Below are 20,838 nucleotides of genomic sequence, written 5' to 3' on the forward strand. Positions count from 1 at the left end.
ACTTTGCATTGGACAAACTCACAACTGCAGCTACAAGACAGGAAGTTGGGTGTTGAACACAGTCTGCCTACAAGATTACAATACCGGTAAGTGCAATGAGTTATATAAGATATGAAATCTTAGTCAAAAATGTTTTTTGTGGCTTTGTTTGATTTATCTTATTTCATAGATAACCCCTAAAACGAAAGAGCCAATTGTTGTTTTTCAAAGTGCAATGTTACATTACAGTAGATGTAGAGACTAAACCAAGCTGTGGACTTACGCAGATAAAACATCAATCCATGGGTGAATTTATTATCTAGTCGGTGGCAACAACTGGAAATTTGTCTTAGCCTGTAGCTTGAATGCAATATTACATTATCTAACTTCTGCCACACTGGGTCTATTTAATGTGAAGCCAGTTACAACTCAGAGACACACCCAAGTGAAAGATAAGATTTATAAAATAAGTTTACCCAAAAGGTGGTTTCCATGGTTTGTGTGTCAAGTTTTTATTTTGTCTGCAAATATTTATCAAGAATTCAATAATTTGAGACAATTACATATGAGTCCGGAGAAACTGATGATTCAGGAAGAGACACACCCAGGTTTCTTGTCTGCTCTGAAACAGAACATAAAATTTCACACAAATGGTTAATATTTTATATGACTGAATCGACAGAGATGTAACCTGAAACTAGTCGCGGAGGAAGACAACCATGAGGCTAGGTGTTTTTTTAACTTTATTAACAACACAACACCAAGCAGTCATTGTGTCACTGAACTAGCAAGGTGCGAGACAGAAAAATGTCAAGGAAATGGTCCACAATCATTGGATGTCAGCAAGACAATATATCATTGCACAGCCTTCCTAAGGATAATAATATTAGAGTCTGTTTAGCTCATTTCAGCACCGATTGACTATCGCCATTTGTATTTACTTGTGAGTTTTACCAAGTAACATTAACTGGCTACATTCACTGGTTGGTCAGCCAATCGAAAGAGAGGCTCAGAGACAGACGCAAAATGCCCTGTACATGGTAGAGGGTTAGGGTTAACCCTAACCAGAGAGAAGAGTTAGAGAGAGGATGTAAAAACTATATTGAGATGGTTTTTATGCCTTCTCGCAGGCAACAGCCAGAGTCGGAAGCAATATGTTGTTTGGTTGTCTGTCTGTCCATACATATATCCCTCCATCCAATTCTCGTGAACACAATATCTGAGTAATGGTGGTCAAAGGTCAAGGTCACATTGACCTCACAAAATGTGGGTTTGGCCTTGTGAACCCGATATCTCAGTAATGCCTTAAGGATTTTCGTCTTTTTTTGCACAAATGTCCACTTGGACTCAAGGATAAACTGATTACATTTTGGTGGTCAAAAGTCAAGGTTGCAGTGACCTCTCAAAATATGGTTTTGGCCTTGTGCACACAATATCTTGGGAACTCTTCAAGGGAATCCCCTCACATTTAGCACAAATGTCCACTTCGACTCAAGGATGAACTGATTAGATTTTGGTGGTCAAACCTCAAGACCATGGTGACCGCACAAAACACAGTTTTGGCCTCTTGAATTTTGTATCTCAAGACCACCTTGAGGAAATTTGTTTAGATTTGGCAGCCTTAGCAGAGACTTGGTCTCAAAGATGAACTTATTAGATTTTGATGTTAAAGGTCACAGTGATTCCACATTATTATGATTGCAATTTATCAAGAATGCCTGGAGGGAATTTCATTACTTCTGACCTCACAAAATATGTTTTTGGCCAAAACTCACAAACTCATATGCTTATTATTACGCAATTAAACTCAAATGACTATGCGGATAAAATTAGGTGATAAAATTTTATATCCATAGGTCAAAGTTCAACTTCACTGTGACATAACGTTCTGCAAAAATACCTTTGGCCATTATTCAATGCTGTAACTTGGGAAGGGGCGATTGTGACCATGTTTCCTGCAGCTTGGCTGGTTGGCGGAGGCATACAACCGCTTATTCTAGACCACTAAACCACAAATATATCTTCCTATGGATATCAAAACTTCAAATAAAACGCTGGAAAAGTGTAAAGTATGGGACCTAATTTGTTTACCAAACATTATATTAAAAAGCGACAATAATCTGCACTAATCTGTAACTTCATTTCCTCCCGTTACAGTAGCTTGACACCATGTGTGCATGACTTATAAATTCAATTAGATGAATTAAAAATTTTCTCGTCACACTTGCAAGGTTCCATACATAAAAACTATTGAACCAAAACTATATAAATGCTTAAAATAGCACAACAATTATGTAAAATTAAAATGGCTTAAGAAATAAACATGGACTACATTGACAATGAACAAATTCTTAATTATGATTTTGAATAGAAGTAACATTCAAACACAAGAATGTTAAGAAGCGAAGGTGTGCTAACACTGCTTTGTCACCGACACAGAAAGGCTGATACACAATCAACAATGATGGAAGTGCTCTAGTTTTGTGCTGCAGGTGGTAAGTGTGATTTGTATCGTATGTATGTATGTATGCACATGTTAATGATTCACAAAACAAAGTTACAAGCTTTAACAAACATTGAAGCTTAGTTTTTTAACTGTCCTTAGGAATATCCATAAAAATGGAACGTAGATCCTCAGAGATGGGTGAGTATGAAATGTTGCGCTACATCAGTAAATATAGGTTCAAAAATTAAATAAAATCCCTCTTCCACTAAGTCTGGCACCATTAGGAATCAGTGACAATTCGAAGAAAAACAGTATTAATTCTCTAAAAGCTGTCAAATAATGTTGATTTAACAAATTTACCAATGCTAATGCAGTGTCTTGTGTGTCCATGTAAATCTATCACAAAACATTTTTGTACAATGATGTTACTTACAACATACTGTAAGAGTATTTCAGTATTAATTATTATAACAAAAGATTATACAAGACGATAATGTGATGGGATTAATTGTTTTGGACTGCACTTACAGGTACACTGAAATCTGCAACTTTTCTATTGTTTCTTCACACTTGTGAACCTAGATGGTCATTTTTCCAGTTGCAGCACATGTAGTTGAAATGTGGACCACATGGATATTACATATTAGATTGGGTGTTTAAAGAGTACACCCAGACACGGAATTCTATATGCACTGCAATATAGCAGTTATCATGCTCTTATCCACACATTGTGCTCAACTACACATCACAATGGCCAATGGCCCTTATACAACATAGTCATAAGTGCAACATACTTGAATATTTTAAATCATAGAGGTCAGTGCAGCTGCTGCATAATAAGAATAATTAACAGTACCAAACAAACACACACAAATCTCAGAGGCAGCTATCAATACATTGCCAGATACCAATAATTGTGAAAATGCATCTTTTATACCTTTTTTAATACAGTAATTTGCATTGACCCTTTAAACACAGACATAGTCCAAACACCTACTTTACAATACAAAACAACTTTTATGTCAGTATTATGTACCAACAATCTACCACTGTGTGTTGCAACAATATAACATCTTGAATACTGCATATACTGTGTAATTACAGATCTCCATCACAGTAAAACCGAAAAGATGCATTTAAGTGCTATTTTATGCCAGTTATTTTGTCATTTTGTTCCACAGAATGGCGTGAACTGTCCTATGACAGGTGGACAGAATCTCACGTGAGCTCCTGGTTGAGATACATTGGAATAAAAGAAATTTACATTAAAAATCTGGAGGAGGAGGAGGTGACAGGACCAGTTCTCACAACTCTACATAGTAAATTCCTCAGCACTACCATTGGAATGAAAATTGGCCAAATTGAGCATCTGCTGAAGAAAAGAGATGAGCTCCTAATGTCAGAAGAGCAGAAAATAAAAAATCAAAGTGGTTTGTGTGGTAAAGGTAGAGATGACAAGAAAGAAAATATATTAGTTTCAGGGCAAGAACCCAAACTTTGTTCACAAGAACCTTGTGACAGAGTGGAGACAGGGAATATTCCCATAACATGTTGTGAAAACTCAACCTCTACAGACAAAGTATTGTCTTTCTGTGAATTTAAGAAATTTGATCAGTATGAAAAGGACTGCAGGTATGTAAAGCACAATGTGCTTCCACCAGAGACAGGAGTTGAAAACATGATTGTTCCATGTCATGAATTTAAGTCCCTGGAGACTGCACACAAACTAGACTCAACAAGGCTACAAACAAAAGTAGCATGTGAGGTGTTAAAATTTGCATGTGCATGCATGAATATGAGAGCCAATGGGACAATTCATTTTGGCATAATGGATAAAGTCAAAGGTACTCACAAGCATGGAGAAATCATAGGAATACCTCTCAAAAATCAGGAAGACTTTGTGGATGCATTGGACTACATTGAAAGATGCTTCAAAGATTCAAATCAACAATGCGATGCCAGGAGTTGCATAAGGAACCCTCGATTCATTGAGGTGCTGGACAAGGAAACTACTGAGAAAACATGGGTTATTGAATATGATGTTGTCCCAAAAGCGAGCACTGTAAAAGATAAGCTATACTCTGTCGGTGTTCCAAAATTCTATGAGAAAGACAACAAAGTCAGATGTGAACAGAAAGTTCCCTACTACAGAGTAGGAGCGAACACAAAACAAATACCCGATGATGACCTTGTTCGTTTCATTCAAGGGCTAAGAGAGAAAGACCAACAGAGAGAGGAGGCAGAATCTTCCAGTAATCAAACAACTGTGGACTCAAGAGAGGATCAAAAGAGGAAACTCGCCATCCTCCTAACATGTGGAAAAACACACATGGACAACTCTCTGCATTACATCATTGTGACAAACAAATTTCAGCCAGAGCATCTTGACAGCATAACCTTCTTGGTTAACATGAAGCTATTCTGTGTGTTCGATTTTGACCCTGATTCAAAGACATCTGGTTTTTGTGGTAGATATAAGCAACAGAAGGCTGTGAACCTCCACTTTCTTGATGACTATGCAGATGACATTAAATCTTTGCAGCTTTTTGAGAGAACAAGCTGGATTTTCTGCAATGGAAGAACCGACTTCCCTGGTGAGGAACAAACCTGTGATGAAAAAACCTGGATCAGAACAAGAAAAAAGAAGCTGAAAATGGCAGTGTCCCTCATCTGCAATAATATCCTTCCCAGGCAATCATTTGTGGTCCTCTTCCTGCTCATGTCTGATGTTGAGCAGCCACTTGTTGAGACTTTCCATGAATTCTATGCAGAGATGAATGGGCATGCATCTTTGGCAGTCATATCAGAGTTGAAGGACAACTACAAAAAGTGGTCAAGTCTTGCTCAAGTGTCTTGTCACATGTCTACACTCAAAGAAATCAGCATTGTTGAAATGCCATTGAGTCATGTGGACGCTACTGTTCAAAGCATTCAACTCTCAAAGAATAAGCCCACTAGGACATTGCCAGTCTTAAATGGAGGACTGTGCTTTTTAAAGTCAGTTGAAGAGGCTATGCTTGATTCTTTGGAAATCATCAGTGTGGACCAGTGTGATGACACAAAACTGGAGATCATGAATGATGATGAAATCCAACAAATTGATTCCTACTTCTATCGAGGCGGAAAGATAGACTGGAAAAACTTATGGCTTGCTGACAAACACAAGTGTGGGTCTATCATAAAGAGGGATGCCTACGAAGACACAAGCACAATCCTGGACAAGATAGCACATCATAGCAAAGCCATACGTCCCATTGAGAGTGTGAACATATACCATCATCCTGGCAGTGGTGGAAGTACAGTGGCACGACAGATCCTCTGGAGCTGGAGAAAAAAAGTACGATGTGCAGTTGTTAAACAGTGTAAGGAAATCACAACTGTGTGTGAGCATGCAGTTAGACTGAGGGAACATGATGAGAGAGACCAAAACAACTGCTTGCCAGTGCTCTTGCTCTTGGAGGATCGAAATGCAGATTACATAGATGACCTCAGACGGGAGCTTGGAAATGTCGTCGCAATAAAAAAAATTAGTCACTCTGTGTTGTGCTTTATCCTGCTCATCTGCAACAGGTCAAATGATCCAGAGAGGATGTGCAGAGCATTGCCATCTCAAACAGTAGCAATCACACATAAGCTATCAAATTCAGAGAAGCCTAAGTTCTCACAGAAGCTTGAGCAACTTAAGCAGTTCCAACCAGACTTACACTTCATCCTAACATTTGTTCTGATGACTGAAGGATTCCAGCCAAGTTACATTAAGGACTTTGTGAAAAACATTCTAGATAAAATTGATCATTCATCACTCATCACTCGCCTCATCAGATTTGTTGCTCTTCTGAATTGCTACGTTGAAGACTCATACATGTCTGTGTCACACTGTGAGGCATCTCTTGGCATAACTACCAATGTGATACACCGAGCACATAGCATAGCACATAAAGTTCAGTACCATGCATTTGTGGAACATCTCAGTGATGAAGCAAAGCTTATTTTCATCCACCTTAAACAAGATTCAACACACATCTCATCAATTCGAATTATTCATCCACTGGTGGCAAAAGAAGTTCTGAGTCAGCTGTCTGCAAAATTGCCTCAAAGTGATATTGCCATGGACCTCATCAACGACAAGGTACTTATAAATCACAGGTTTGACAGGGATGAGTTCCTGAAGTTCATCGCAGCTCTTTTCATCAGACGCCGTAAAATGAGCAGAGGAGATCCTAAAGACACAGCTTTTTCACCCCTTATTGAGCATGTCAGCACCGAGGGAGGTGGTGTTCAGAAAGCTGTTGATCTCATGAAAGCAGCCTACATAGCTTTGGGAAAACATGCATATGTGGCCCAACAGCTTGCCCGGCTGCTTTACACAAATTTGAGATTTAAAGAGGCCCTAGAATGGGCGGAGGAAGCAAAATCTCTTCTTCCACATGATATAATTGTCCTTGACACACTGGGACAAGTTTACAAAAAGTGGTTTTACCACTTGTATGACACCTGTGAGGAAAAACAACCATCCCCTGAAAGGGGAATTGAAATCATAAGCACTGCACTCCAAGGAATTTCTGCCTTCAGGGCCTCTGAAAAAACACCAACAAAAGACACTGTCAGCCTTAACTACTCATACTACGGGGAAGTAGATGTTGGCTGCAGGCTACTAAGTTTTCTGTCAGCAGTAGATGTTTTTTCAAGTGATACTGGAAAATCAGAGTTGATGCAGTACTTGTTAACAGACTACATACCAGCAGAGGTCAAAACACCCTGGCAGAGGTTTCATCTGCAGTTGAAAGGGTTACAAAAGAGCCTTTGCCACACACTTGAGTGCATTTCTGAAGACCTCTGCTACTTTCAAACTGACATAAGTGAAGAGGACAAAGAACTTGATGCAAGAGATCCAGAACAAGTACACAAGCCTAGAGAATGGCTGACAAGGAAGAGTGCTGTATATGCTGGGTTATTTTGTATTATTGATGATGGCATCCAAGCAACTGACCGCAACAGCGCTGACATGGCAGGTCCAGCTGAAAAGCTTTCTCCATTCCAACGACAGATGAAGACTTACAAGCTTGGTGGAGGAAATCTTACATCCATCCTCTCCTTACTTCATGACAGTGACCCAGAGAGAGCAGGAAAAAAACTTGAGACAATAATTGGCATTTATCCAGAAAACCTGAAATGGAATGACCTTGACCTGACAGAACTTGCAAACTTCATTTTTTGCCAGATAGCTCTTAACTGTATTCTACCTGGGTCCTCAAAGCTCCTGTCCCTTCAAAAGCTTCAAGATCTCAGCAAAAGTTTCATTACAATAGTGAAAAACATGTCATCAGCAAGTGCTCTCTTCCTTCTCTCCCTTCTGTTTTGGCCTGAGACAAGCAATAAACTCAGCTCTTCTGGTAGTCAGATCCTTTTATCAGCCATTGATGCACTTCAGAGAATCTATGAGCAAAAAATCAAACGTGTGTCTCCGAGGAAAAGCAGAACTGTGACCCACTTCTTTCTAGGAAGGGCAAAAGGTCTTAACAAGATTGTCCATAGAAGTGCTATTGAAAAGCAGATTAAAGGCACTCTAAGTGAAAGAAAACTGAAATGGCTCAGTGGGGAAGTATGGAAAACCTGGAAAGTTGTGCAGTTGCTGGAACGTGTTGAAGGATGGACAGAAAATGGAAATGTATTTGTTAAAGGTGGAACGAGAGACAGCAAGATTAGGGTATTTCCTCGATATTCTGCCTTCCTGCCAAATGGAAATGAAAATGTCACCTTCTACTTGGGCTTTTCATTTGATGGAGTGGTTGCCTTTGACATCCAAGTAAAAGACTAATTTTCAATGCTCACAATGCACCTCTCAACAACTGTAAATATCAGTGCTAAACTACAATAGACATAACATGCTGAGATTGTGAGCCACAAAGCCTTTGGTTGAACTTTTCATGTTCCTGTAGAAACATTTACAACTATTTACATTTAAAATTAGTGTCTTCATTTGCATGGCAAACAAGATTTTGAATCACACTTTCCATTTTGGAATATAGGTAAGGTTTTAAGTGAATACATTCAGAACAAATTTATTTTTCTGACTGGCTAAACTGAACATGGCTAGATTCTTTGATTCTGTTGCTCAACTGGTATTGGCATACAAACTGCCTTCAACGATTTTTTTCATGGACTATTTAACAGCTTTTTAATATCCACATCATTAGCACTGCTACTGTATATATATGCAAGGATATATGTCTCAAAAACATGTGGATGAATTGGTATCAAAATGATGGACAGATGTTCTTGGATAAGACATGTTCTTGGCAGATTATGATAACAAAAGATTAAGTCAAGCCTTGAAATCTTTTTTGTTTTTTACAAAGTATTTAAATTTGAAATAATTTTGAACATTATGTTTTCAGTGTATTACTTGCGTTTGTTTTGATCTGAGAAGTGTAAATTAATTGTAACAGAAATCAGTCCGCGACATGTTTGTGTATGATAAAAAGCAGACAAAGTTGTGATGAAATTTCAAATGTAAGATTTTTCAATACAGGCAATTCAGTTGTTTTGCAAAATATCTGTCACATTAATCTTGATGCAAACAATATTTTCATATGCATGACACATTTTGTATTATGTTGTTTATTAACAAATATTTGATCATAGCTTTTTGCCTCAATTAATTTTGTTTCTATTCATTTTATAATTACATGTAGAAGACAAGAACACAATAATGTGTAAACTGTGGGGGCCCCTCGTAATGAGAGGAGCGACAATGGGGAATGAAACAGGGACACACAGAGTCAGGGCTTGAGACTTGAATCTTGAGCAGTATTGAACTGATCAGTTAAACTAAGAATCACATTATGACACATCTGATCTGAAACATATAAATAACTATCTCATTAAATCTGTGTATTTACACTGTATAATGTATACTGTTTTCAGTTAAATATAAATATTAGTTTGTGCATTTTAAAATATTCTAAGTGGAGAGAATTTGTTCCAATACAAAAGTGAGATGACAGTTTTGTACCAGATTTGTGTTCGAGGATAGCTTAAGGAAATGCAGTTCTGCAAAAGTGTGAAACTGATTTAAACTATTTCAGACAGCAAGAAGTTTTATTTTGCTTTGCTAGTGGACTACTAATATGGTCACTGGACTTTCCCTCTATAACTTTGTAATAAATGTTTCTAAATTTGACAGACTCCTAATTCCATATATTTTACAATATAACTTACAAATACATGAAACAATAACAATGTGGAGGTGAATCATCACAAAGACACGTTAGAGTTTAGGGACTGGTTTATTCAAGGAAAAAAGGTAAACATTCAGACTCTGGCACAGAAATCATCATAAAACCATGTAGAGCGCTTTGCGGGAAGATCCCAAAACAAATATTCATGATTAAATTTCAGGTTTCTACTTAACTTGCACAGCTTCCTAGCCAGTCCACTATCATATTCATAGACACATTATAAAACAAAAAAATTAAAAGAAAGGAAATTTGTGACATCTTTTCATAAAACTGTATTCTTCAACAGGTAAAAGCTTGTTAGACTTTTTTCTGTGATACATAAGAAACCATGAGTCCATACTTACCAATGAAGACTCTGCCTGTATGACTCATGTAAAATATCAAAATCAATTGTTTTAATATTATTTGCACCACAAATGATGTTGAGATGCTGCTCATATTTGGTAGAAGAAGCTGAAAAAATGTGTTGCACACTCAAGTAGTAACTATGATTTGATAATTATGATTTTATAATTTGTGGAGATCATAATAAATGATTGGCATAATTGTTGATGGCTTATTTTGTTTTTTTTCCAAGTGAAAATTAAAATCTCATTATGTTTGCACACAAAACACAGGCCGGCGGAAATTAAAAGTATAGCAGTGGTACTTACAGCTTTAACTAACCTGTTAATGCCAGAGATTCTCCTTCATGTAAGTAGTTAAATTCAAATGATCAAGTGAGGAAAGCTGATGAAACAAACGGGATTAAGTGGTAAAGCCATTTTACAAGCATATGAAAAGTCATTTTTTTCATCACAAATCTCCCAACACACATTTGATGTATATATGGCTGCAGGTGACAGCCTGCAAATGTATGTGGCAATCTAACAAACAATTTGACTTTTGACCAAGCCATCAATATCTGAGACAGTAAACTGCAGTGGACCGTAAAACTAGCTAATATCACAAGCTTCTAAAGGAATTGAGTTTCATTTAAAAGCTCTATACTTTCAGTGAAGAGCTACTAAATGAAAACAGAACTTCCTGATGCTCTCACCAGTAAATAATGGAAGATACAGGTTCAATGGTACATAAAAGCTTAACAAGAAAGAATATAATCCACATGAGATAACATGCCTGAAGGAAATGTTACCTAGACGCAAGAATACAAACAAGGGCCTTCACCAAACTTGCTGCAAGTTTGGGGACATAAAGATCCAACAGCGTGTAAGCTGTGAGGGCCCCTGGTAATGAATGAGAAGACAGAAAATGGTGAGACTTGCCTCAGGCTGAAACAGGGCTACACTGAGACAGGGCCTCAGCCAGTCCCCCATGGCATTGCTACAGGGAGAAGAGAAATCTGGGTTTTAGCACTGCAGCCACTAGCAACCCGGAAGTTATGCAGCTGTACAGTGCACTCAGTGTGTCAAAGGCAAGTCTGCCAGTGCCATGTACAGAGCATCAATGAAAGAAATTCAACATACTGCTTATAGTCACAAGAAAACATTTAACAACATTTTAATTTCAACTCAATGAAGCATTTCTGTTATTGGTTCTTCAATGTTCATCTTCAAGACAATAAAAACAGTCACCATGTAGTTTATTACTATAGTACAAACCTGCTATGACGTCTCTTTTCCCACTAATGTCCCGCAAAGAAGAGTCTTCAATTTTTGCCACATTTTATTACAGTACAGTTTTACAACAATACATATACCATTTCATCTATGTAAGGTTAAAGGGGTATTTCCTCATTAAATTATTAACACAAAACAGAATGAATGCACAACAGTTACTTGAAGCCCTCACCAAACAAAGTTGGGGACACAAAGTCCAACAGCACTACGTGCTGTGAAGGCCTCACTGTTTTGCTTAGAACAGAAATGTGTTTACATAACTTGCCTTGATAAAGGGTGGGTACTGCCCATGTAACTCCAGCGCCTTCACAACACTACGAACCATATCTATTACACTTCTATACACCTAAATGAAACATGAGAAGGAAAAAAAGCCACAGGACAGAGATGGTTTGAAACAACAGTTGATAGTCTTGGTTAGGTACAGTGTTAATATTTCCCATGCGCTCTGTGATGCTTCTATAGCTCTTTTGTTTACGGTTTATTCAGTGTCTCTTCCTCATAGCTCAGTAGTAGAATAAACAGTGCATCGTGGTACTATAATACCAATACTGGTTTGTCTACTAGCAGCTGAGGACATTAGAAAAGGGTTGAGTGTCCAAACCTATAGAGGAGAGGAAGGCGGGCTTCAGTAGCGGCCTCCAGGAGACATGACAGGGGGTCGCATACCCATGGACGGCCGTGGAGGGGCTCCCTGGTACCCCGGGGGAACCACATGAGGGGCCTGTCCATATGGAGGCATCCCTCCTGGTATGTAGCTTGGCATCCCTTGTGGTGGACTACCATACTGGCCTGCGAGAACATAGGTTTGTTGGCTTTTTAATCAAAAATTAGTAGCATTACATGTATGGCTTTTACTTTATAACAAGACAGGCAGCGTTCATGTCAAACACTTTGGAGAAATTCTCATCCTATAGCAGAGTTTGACAACAGAAGAAACAGTTGTGTTCCTAACAAACCAACTATATGCCTAAAATGTAACATTTATTTCTGAAGTAGAGGCAGAGGTGTATATACCTGGTATGGGATGCCTCATGCCAGGCTGAGGAGCCATCATGCCACCTACAGGGCCCACTGACGGGGCAGCAGCGGTGGCCTGGCCTTGGCGGGGAATACTGCGCTGATACCTGGGCAACTGAGCCCGCAACTCTTCCTACAGGACACAGAAAGCAGAAACAAGGAGGAATAATTTGACACTGAAATTTTGGAGTTCAACCTGGAGTAATAAATAAAGTGAGATTAATCAATCATTTTCATTTCAGAAAATTCTATTTTTGACATTATGATATTGACTCTTGCTATAATTAACAGACTTTCAAATTGTGTAACTACTTACTGTAAAAGGTACAAAGAGAGAGAGACAGTCCAGCTAAACTACTTACCAGTGAGATATCCTCATCTGGGTGGATCAACTTACTGGTTGCACTGGAGGTGGTGAGGGTGGCAGGCTTACTGGTCACAGTAGAGGGAGGTCTGGAGACCGTACTGCTGCCACCATTGGGGCTGGCTACAGCTGCGGTGGCCTGAGTGTAGGCCGGGAATGTGGGCTTCGAGAGGTCAGAGGAGGTAGAAGGGGGAGGGTGGGGGGACCCTGACACAGTTTGCTGACTCTGAGGGAGGAGAAAGGAAAAAACATCACACTCTAGTGAAAGGCATTTAAATTTCACATGGGGATCACTTTTAGTCATACTTTGAGGTCACTCCCATGATTGAAGTTGATATTTTAGGCTTGGCATTCACATTATTTGTACACAGGATTAAGATGGATTTGCCTTGACGGTCTCTGGATTCCTCTTCCCCTTGATTCTTGCATCTCTTCTTTCAATTTTTTTATGGGGTCAGTTCACCCAAATAAGAAATTTCTTTAACCTCACTTTATCCTCAGTGATAGCCAAGCAGAAGTTTTGCTTTTATGTGCTGAGAGTTTACAAAATTCAGTAAATTTCTTAATTTGTTGGGCTCAAAGAATTTAAGAAGTACATTTTAAAAATTAAATAGCAATATGTCTTTCTTTTTTTTTATGAAGAAATAGAGAAATAGGGATGATTTGGGTTATTTAACCTGCAACTACATCTTTTTCTGATGGCTTTACTTGTGCCATGCAGCACTAATTTGTATTTCCACTGTGCACTCACAGTTTTTGTTGGTCGATCAGCTTATTTCAGGAGAGGAACTTGTATGACCAAAGTAAAACCTATTTCTTCAAGCCTGCAAGAAAACAAATCCAAAAGAGCATGCTGTGCTACATTGCTCTGCAGCAGTTCAGAAACAGGAAGCCCATTTTACAAATCTGCATTACTCGCTAGTTTTTGATTTTGTTGAGTTAACAAAGCTAATTTTTAAATAGTATTTTATAAATGCAGATTTGTAGCAAAAGAAGAAGCAAATAAATGCATGTTGCTAGAATTACAAAAAATTACTTGAAAAAGGATTTTCTACCCACATAAATAGTTAGATAGACTTTATCATCTCTTGCTAAGACAGCTTTGGCAAATAAAACAGAATTAATCTGTCCAAGTACACCACAGGCAAATTATACACAACTGTGTGCATGCCAATTGTAAAGCTGCAGGGTGTAGAGCAGGCAGACAGCTGCGTACTTGTGATGTGATAGGGAACAGAGCTTTAGGGGAGGCGGACTCTGAGTCTGCACTTGACGACCCTGCACTTGTACTTGCAACCCGACTGCCCATCTGTAGCACAGGAAAAAAGTAAAGAATAGGAAATGTAAATAAAAAAATCAATTTAAATGAAATTCTGGGTAAAGTCTCCTTTACATCAACCTGTGTGAGCACAGACAGCCACTCAAACATTCCATATTCAACAGGAGAATATCGTTTTCTGCTCCATAAAAGTGTTGTGGGAGACTGTGCAGGGGTAAATGGTGTCATAAACTTTCTACCTGTCCAGCGCTAGGGAACAGAGGTTTGTTGACATCAGGTTGTGCTGAGGGGGCAGTGGCAGCAGGAACGGCAGGTCTGGTCAGCATGTTTGCAGCAGGGGGGACCTGAGCCATGTGTGTGATACCTGGGCGGTGGCCCACTGGAGGAGGCATACCTGACACCAGCAGAACAAATTCATTATATAAAGTAAAACATAAAGTCTAATCAAAACTTTAATTTAAAAAAAACTGACATTGAGGAAATAACATGGACTGATAACTGCTCTCTGAGGGTGTGTGATAGCAGGGCACTGGTTACCTGGGGGCACGCCTGGCATCATTGGAGGCATCCCTGGACCTGGAGGCATCATCCCAGCCATTGGTATCATCCTACATGCATGAGAAAAAACTGTGTGTAAAATACACAATAAAGTGGGGATGGGATTAATAATTCTTTTTTTTTTAAAAAGACAGTCTTGATCAATGACAAACATTTACCCTGGAGGCATTCCTGGCATTACAGGTGGCATTCCTGGCATTAGTGGTGGCACACCTGGCATCATTGGGGGAATTCCTAAAACAAGGAGAACATTTTTTCTTTCTTTTTAAGGAGTTTAACAAAAATATCCTTATTATTTCAGGCAAAATACAATACGCGAGCACAGCCACAGTATATTATAAAATTGAGTGTTCCTAATTTAATTGCAGCATTAAAATGCATTGAACTTGTTTACACCTTAATCAAAGTATGATTACCATCGCCTTTTAGTACACATATTTCAATACATATTGCAATCAATACGCTTGACAACATCTAGTGTCTCATGTATAGCTGTAAAAAGAACAGCATTCGGGGCAGCAGCTGGGAAATATGGCAAGAAGATCTAGAACCGGGGTAAAACCATGTCTGCAACATAAAGATGGTGTTTTAGATTACATACTGTTCATGAATATGAATGGAATAACTGGTAAACAGCACGACACCAGTAAAGTGTTATTTAAGATTAGCTCAATAGCTGGATTTTTGTAGTTCAAGTTGCGTCACTGTTTTGCACCTGAGTAGCTGCCTGGTGGTATCCCTGGAGCACCAGAGCCAGGAGGCATGCCAGGCTGTGTGATCGGGGGGATGTATCCTGCCTGGGGCTGCCCTGCAGCAGGCTGCTGGAAGGAGGGTCCAGGCTCATCATCCTCATCATACTCATCAGAGTCATCCTGGTTCTGCTTTTTCTTCTGAGTCTCTGAAAACAGGGAGTAGTATAGTCAGTCTCTAGAACACACCGAATCAAGACAGTGCATTAAGGTATTTCAGTGCTAATACCTTGGTTCTTTTGTTCTAGCACTCTTCTTCTCTCCTCCATGTCTTTCTCCGGAATACCCTCCATGCCATATATCTCCAGTTCAATATCTGTCCTTCCAGGTATTGCATTAGGAACTCCATCGATCGTTTCTTTATGTACCTACAAAGCAAGTGAAACAGTGAGGTAATTTTAAAGAATAATTATGTTTGATTTTATGAAGATGGTTTGCATTATTTTGGTTTCCTCACCTGCATACAGTGGATTGCGAGCCCAGGGCCGGTGTACAGCTTTTTATGACAGATGTGACACTTGAAATGTTTGGCCTTCTGATGCTGAATGAGAATCTTTTCATCATCAAAATCTCTGTTACAGTACCTGGGATTACGGTTTAGGAAACTGTTTTAATCCCTGATAAACCTGATCATTATTTATTTCCTTTATTTTGCCAGGTATTCCCACTGAGATAAAAAAAAAAAGAGAGAGAGAGAGAGAAAGAGACCTGATAGCAGCTATACAAACTTTCAGACATATTATAATACAGCACAAAAAATAAAATATCACATATACAACATGACAGCAGTTGTGCATTAGCATTGTAATGTTATTTTTTACAGCTGAACGTGATGTGCACTTGTTTACTCAAAAACACCTTGCTAATGACACACAATATTTCACGGACCAACGTCGCCTGCTCTATAATATCCTGTTATTGTACCGTTATTTTTTCAGAGCTGGTCATTCAACTTCAATTCAACTAAACCGACAGCAATTCTAAATCTATCATGTTGGCTATATTGCGAGTATACTATACACGTATCATTGTTATTATAGGCTCAGATTAGCTTACAGTCACCCTTATTTTAGTAAACAGAATAACGCTGTAAAACGCATAAAACAGGTCTTAATGAGAACAAGACAATGCTATTGCACTAAATGTAACATATGGAAAAGGATACCAACACCAAGGTTTCATTTGCTTTTTCTTCTTTCTTCCCATGGTTTCTGTAATGTCAGCTCAGCGCCTGGTAATCCCGTTCAACAACAGTTAACCTCAGCTAAGGTAGCAACTAGGACTGACGGGAAGGAAGATGGCGTCGACCCTCGCTCTCCAAAAGCCTGCTAGACATTATGGCCCCAGTGCGTCCTCTAGTGGTCCTATACTAGGGCCAGTTATATCCACAGGCCGAAGCCTTTATTATGAAGGGACACTTAGGGAAACAGCAAAATGACTCAAAACAACCACAAAGAGACTCAAAAATACAACAGGGGGCCTCAAAATAACCACAACAGAAACAGATAAAAGCAACTTCAGGGATTCAAAGTAACTACAAAGACACTCAAAAAATCCCAGAGACTCAAAACAATTACTGACACTCAGAACAACAGCCACAAAATGACCACAAAGAGACTCAAATGACCACATAAAAACTCGAAATACCACATACCTACAGAAAAGAACTCCATCCATACTATGCTGCGGTTTGTGTTTACTGCTGCCAGTAAATGGACTTCCACATCTACCCATGCATGACTATTTTATTTTTTAAAAATCAAGCTTTAACATTACAATGGGTAATGCAACGTATGTAGAGCCACAGTTCATACTTTTGTAAGTTAAGCAGTTGCATTTACAACCGTTGTTATGTTTACGCAACAATTTTTGACGTTGAAAATGTCTTCATAAAACACTTTTTTAAGTAACTTTATTCGGCAGAGTCAAATAAACAGCAAGACATGATACAATGCATACATATCAAATACCTAGGCCTACAATAAAAGAGAAAAGTCAAATAATAATAAAAAAAAATAAAAAGTCAAGAAAATGAAAATAATCAGTTCATATTTGAATTTAAATTTACTTTTATTGAACCATTCACTTTACAGTCATTCTGTGTAGAGTTTGTATGTTCTTCCTATGCCTGCATGGGTTTTCTCCAGATGCTCCAGCTTCCTCCCACAATCCAAAGATATACACATTAAATTAATTGGCGACTGTAATGCCTTACTATACTGTTGACTTTCTTATGCATTGCTATACTATGACCCTTATATGCCTTACTATAATATGACTTTTTTGCCCTCTGTACTATAACTTATTTTTGCCTAATTTACTATGACTTTATATACCTTACTACACTATGACATTTTTGACATTTTTATTTATTACTATACTGTAATGTTTTAACCTTTCTATACTAAGATGTTTTTTTGACCTTTTTATATCTTATTGTACTATAAAGTTTTATGCCTTACCATACTATAACGTTTTCTGATGTTTTTATGCCTAATTATAACGTTTTATGCCTTACTAAACTACAACATTTTTTGATGTTTTTATGCCTTACCATAATTTATCATTTTTTACCTTTTTATGCCTTACTACACTATGACGTTTTATGACGTTTTTATGCCTTATTATACTTTGATATTTTTTTATGTTTTAAGTCTTACTGTGGTACAATGGTTTGAATTGTAGACCCGCGATACAAGGGTGGTGGGTTCAAACCCTGGGGCTTTATGGTGGAGTTTGCACGTTCTCTCAATGGGATTTTCTAGGTACACCATCTTCCTCCCGCAGTCCAATGACAAGCACTGTAATATAATGCAGTCTGAGGGAACTGGTTTCGAATGTGTGTTGTTTACATAGTCTCCAACTTTTTTGACATATTTTTCATGTCTTACTATACTATGATACGTTGATCCATTCATGAGGTGGTAAGGTGGTTAAGTGGTTAGAGAAGTCCCCTTGTAGTCTGAATGTTCTTGCTTTAAATTCAAGTCTTGGTGCCTCTCTTTGTGGAGTTTTCATGTTTTCTCTGATATTTGACTTTATTATGCCTTACTGTAGTACAACATTTTTATGCTTTACTATACTATGACGTTTTATGGCATTTTTATGCCTTACTATACTATGACGTTTTTTTGACATTTTTATGCCTTACTATAATATAACGTTTTTTGACACTTTTTTGCCTTACTATAGTCTGACGTTTTTTGATGTTTTTATGCCTTACTATACTATAACATTTTTTGGCAGTTTTTTGCCTTACTATACTATGACATTTTTTGATATTTTTATGCATTACTATACTATAACATTTTTTGGCAGTTTTTTGCCTGACTATACTATGACATTTTTTGACATTTTTATGCCATACTGTACTATGACATTTTTTGACACGTTTTTGTCTTACTATACTATGACATTTTTTTTTGCCTTACTATACTATGACATTTTTGATGTTTTTATGCCTTACTATACCATGATGTTTTTTGACGTTTTGATTCCCTACTATACTATGAATTTTTTTTTCCTGACTATACTGTGACATTTTTGATATTTTTATGCTGTACTATACTGTGATGTTTTTTGAGATTTTTTTGCCTTACTATACTATGACATTTTTTCACGTTTTTATGCCCTACTATACTATGACGTTTTTTGACATTTTTATGCCTTTCTATACTATGACATTTTTATGCCTTACTATACTATTACTTTTTTTGATGTTTTTATGAATTACTATACTATGACATTTTTTTTTGCCTCACTATACTATGACGTGTTTTGACATTTTTATGCTTTAGTATACTATTACGTTTTTTGACATTTTTATGCCTTACTATACTATGAAATTTTTTGAAGTTTTTATGCCTTACTATACTATGAAATTTTTTGACACTTTTTTGCCTTACTATACTATAACGTATTTTGACGTTTTTATGCCTTACTATACTATGACATTTTTTGACATTTTTATGCCTTACTATACTATGACATTTTTTGACACTTTTTTGCCTTAGTATACTATGACATTTTTTGACATTTTTATGCCTTACTATACTATGACATTTTTTGACACTTTTTTGCCTTACTATACTATGACATTTTTTGACTCTTTTTTGCTTTACTATACTATGACATTTTTTGATAGTTTTATGCTTTACTATACTATGCTGTTTTTTGACGTTTTTATGCCTTACTATACTATGCCATGTTTTGACATTTTTATGCCTTACAATACTATGACATTTTTTTTACACTTTTTTGCCTTAATTTACGATGACATTTTTTGACACTTTTTTGCTTTACTATACTATGACGTTTTTTGACGTTTTTATGCCCTACTATAGTATGAATTTTTTTTTTTGCCTAACTATACTATGACATTTTTTGACACTTTTTTGCTTTACTATACTATGACATTTTTTGAAGTTTTATGCCTTACTATACTATAACATTTTTTGACATTTTTATGCCTTACTATACCATGACATTTTTTTTACACTTTTTTGCCTTAATTTACGATGACATTTTTTGACATTTTTTATGCCTTACTTTACTATTACGTTTTTTGACGTTTTTATGCCTTACTATACTATAACATTTTTTGACATTTTTTTTGCCTTGCTATACTATAACGTTTTTTGACGTTTTTATGCCTTACTATACAATTCCTTTTTTTACATTTTTATACCTTACTATACTATGACATTTTTTGACACTTTTTTGCCTTACTATACTATAATGTATTTTGACGTTTTATGCCTTACTATACTATTACGTTTTTTGAAATTTTTATCCCTTACTATACTATGACATTTTTTGACGTTTTTATGCCTTACTATACTATGCATTTTTTGACATTTTTTGCCTTACTATACTATGACATTTTTTGACATTTTTATGCCTTACTATACTATGACATTTTTTGACACTTTTTTGCCTTACTATACTATAACGTATTTTGACATTTTATGCCTTACTATACTATTACGTTTTTTGACATTTTTATCCCTTACTATACTATGACATTTTTTGACGTTTTTATGCCTTACTATACTATGACATTTTTTGACATTTTTTTGCCTTACTATACTATGACATATTTTGACACTTTTTTGCCTTACTATACTATGACATTTTTTGACACTTTTTTGCCTTACTATACTATGACATTTTTTGACACTTTTTTGCCTTACTATACTATGACATTTTTTGACACTTTTTTACTTTACTATACTATGACATTTTTTGACATTTTTATGCCTTACTATACTATGACATTTTTTGACACTTTTTTGCCTTACTATACTATAATGTATTTTGACGTTTTATGCCTTACTATACTATTACGTTTTTTGAAATTTTTATCCCTTACTATACTATGACATTTTTTGACGTTTTTATGCCTTACTATACTATGATTTTTTGACATTTTTATGCCTTACTATACTATGACATTTTTTGACATTTTTATGCCTTACTATACTATGACATTTTTTGACACTTTTTTGCCTTACTATACTATGACATTTTTTGACACTTTTATGCCTTACTATACTATGACATTTTTTGACACTTTTTTGCCTT

The 20,838-nt window shown here is 36.9% G+C and overlaps 2 protein-coding genes across 5 annotated transcripts; one reads left to right on the forward strand and one right to left on the reverse strand.

Annotated features, from left to right (window-relative positions):
• The first annotated feature begins 30 nt into the window (after positions 1 to 30).
• LOC147817443 (sterile alpha motif domain-containing protein 9-like) lies at positions 31 to 9,069 on the forward strand. Its single transcript, XM_087170701.1, has 4 exons — positions 31 to 86; positions 2,419 to 2,474; positions 2,585 to 2,623; positions 3,607 to 9,069. The coding sequence occupies exons 3-4, from the start codon at positions 2,599 to 2,601 to the stop codon at positions 8,241 to 8,243; spliced, it is 4,662 nt and encodes a 1,553-aa protein (XP_087026827.1). The 5' UTR covers positions 31 to 86; positions 2,419 to 2,474; positions 2,585 to 2,598; the 3' UTR covers positions 8,244 to 9,069.
• A 626-nt stretch (positions 9,070 to 9,695) lies between these two features.
• On the reverse strand, positions 9,696 to 16,552 carry LOC111645877 (BUB3-interacting and GLEBS motif-containing protein ZNF207-like). Of its 4 annotated transcripts, XM_087170702.1 has the most exons (12): positions 16,421 to 16,552; positions 15,713 to 15,839; positions 15,485 to 15,623; positions 15,222 to 15,404; positions 14,665 to 14,740; positions 14,486 to 14,556; positions 14,188 to 14,342; positions 13,886 to 13,978; positions 12,668 to 12,895; positions 12,303 to 12,438; positions 11,890 to 12,077; positions 9,696 to 11,631 (listed from the first exon to the last, which is right to left on the reverse strand). In XM_087170702.1, exons 1-11 carry the CDS (start codon positions 16,459 to 16,461, stop codon positions 11,914 to 11,916), a joined length of 1,413 nt encoding a protein of 470 aa, XP_087026828.1. In that variant the 5' UTR covers positions 16,462 to 16,552; the 3' UTR covers positions 9,696 to 11,631; positions 11,890 to 11,913. The 4 variants fall into 4 exon arrangements, with proteins under 4 accessions (XP_087026828.1, XP_023250969.1, XP_023250970.1 ...); XM_023395201.2 differs by having other exon boundaries at positions 9,696 to 12,077; XM_023395203.2 differs by lacking the exon at positions 9,696 to 11,631 and having other exon boundaries at positions 11,917 to 12,077; positions 12,703 to 12,895.
• Between the last annotated feature and the right edge of the window lie 4,286 nt (positions 16,553 to 20,838).

Source organism: Seriola lalandi, unplaced genomic scaffold (assembly GCF_002814215.2).
Source record: "Seriola lalandi dorsalis isolate HSWRI2012SDOR001 ecotype SW California unplaced genomic scaffold, Sedor1 jcf7180002054958, whole genome shotgun sequence".
Taxonomy (NCBI): domain Eukaryota; kingdom Metazoa; phylum Chordata; class Actinopteri; order Carangiformes; family Carangidae; genus Seriola; species Seriola lalandi.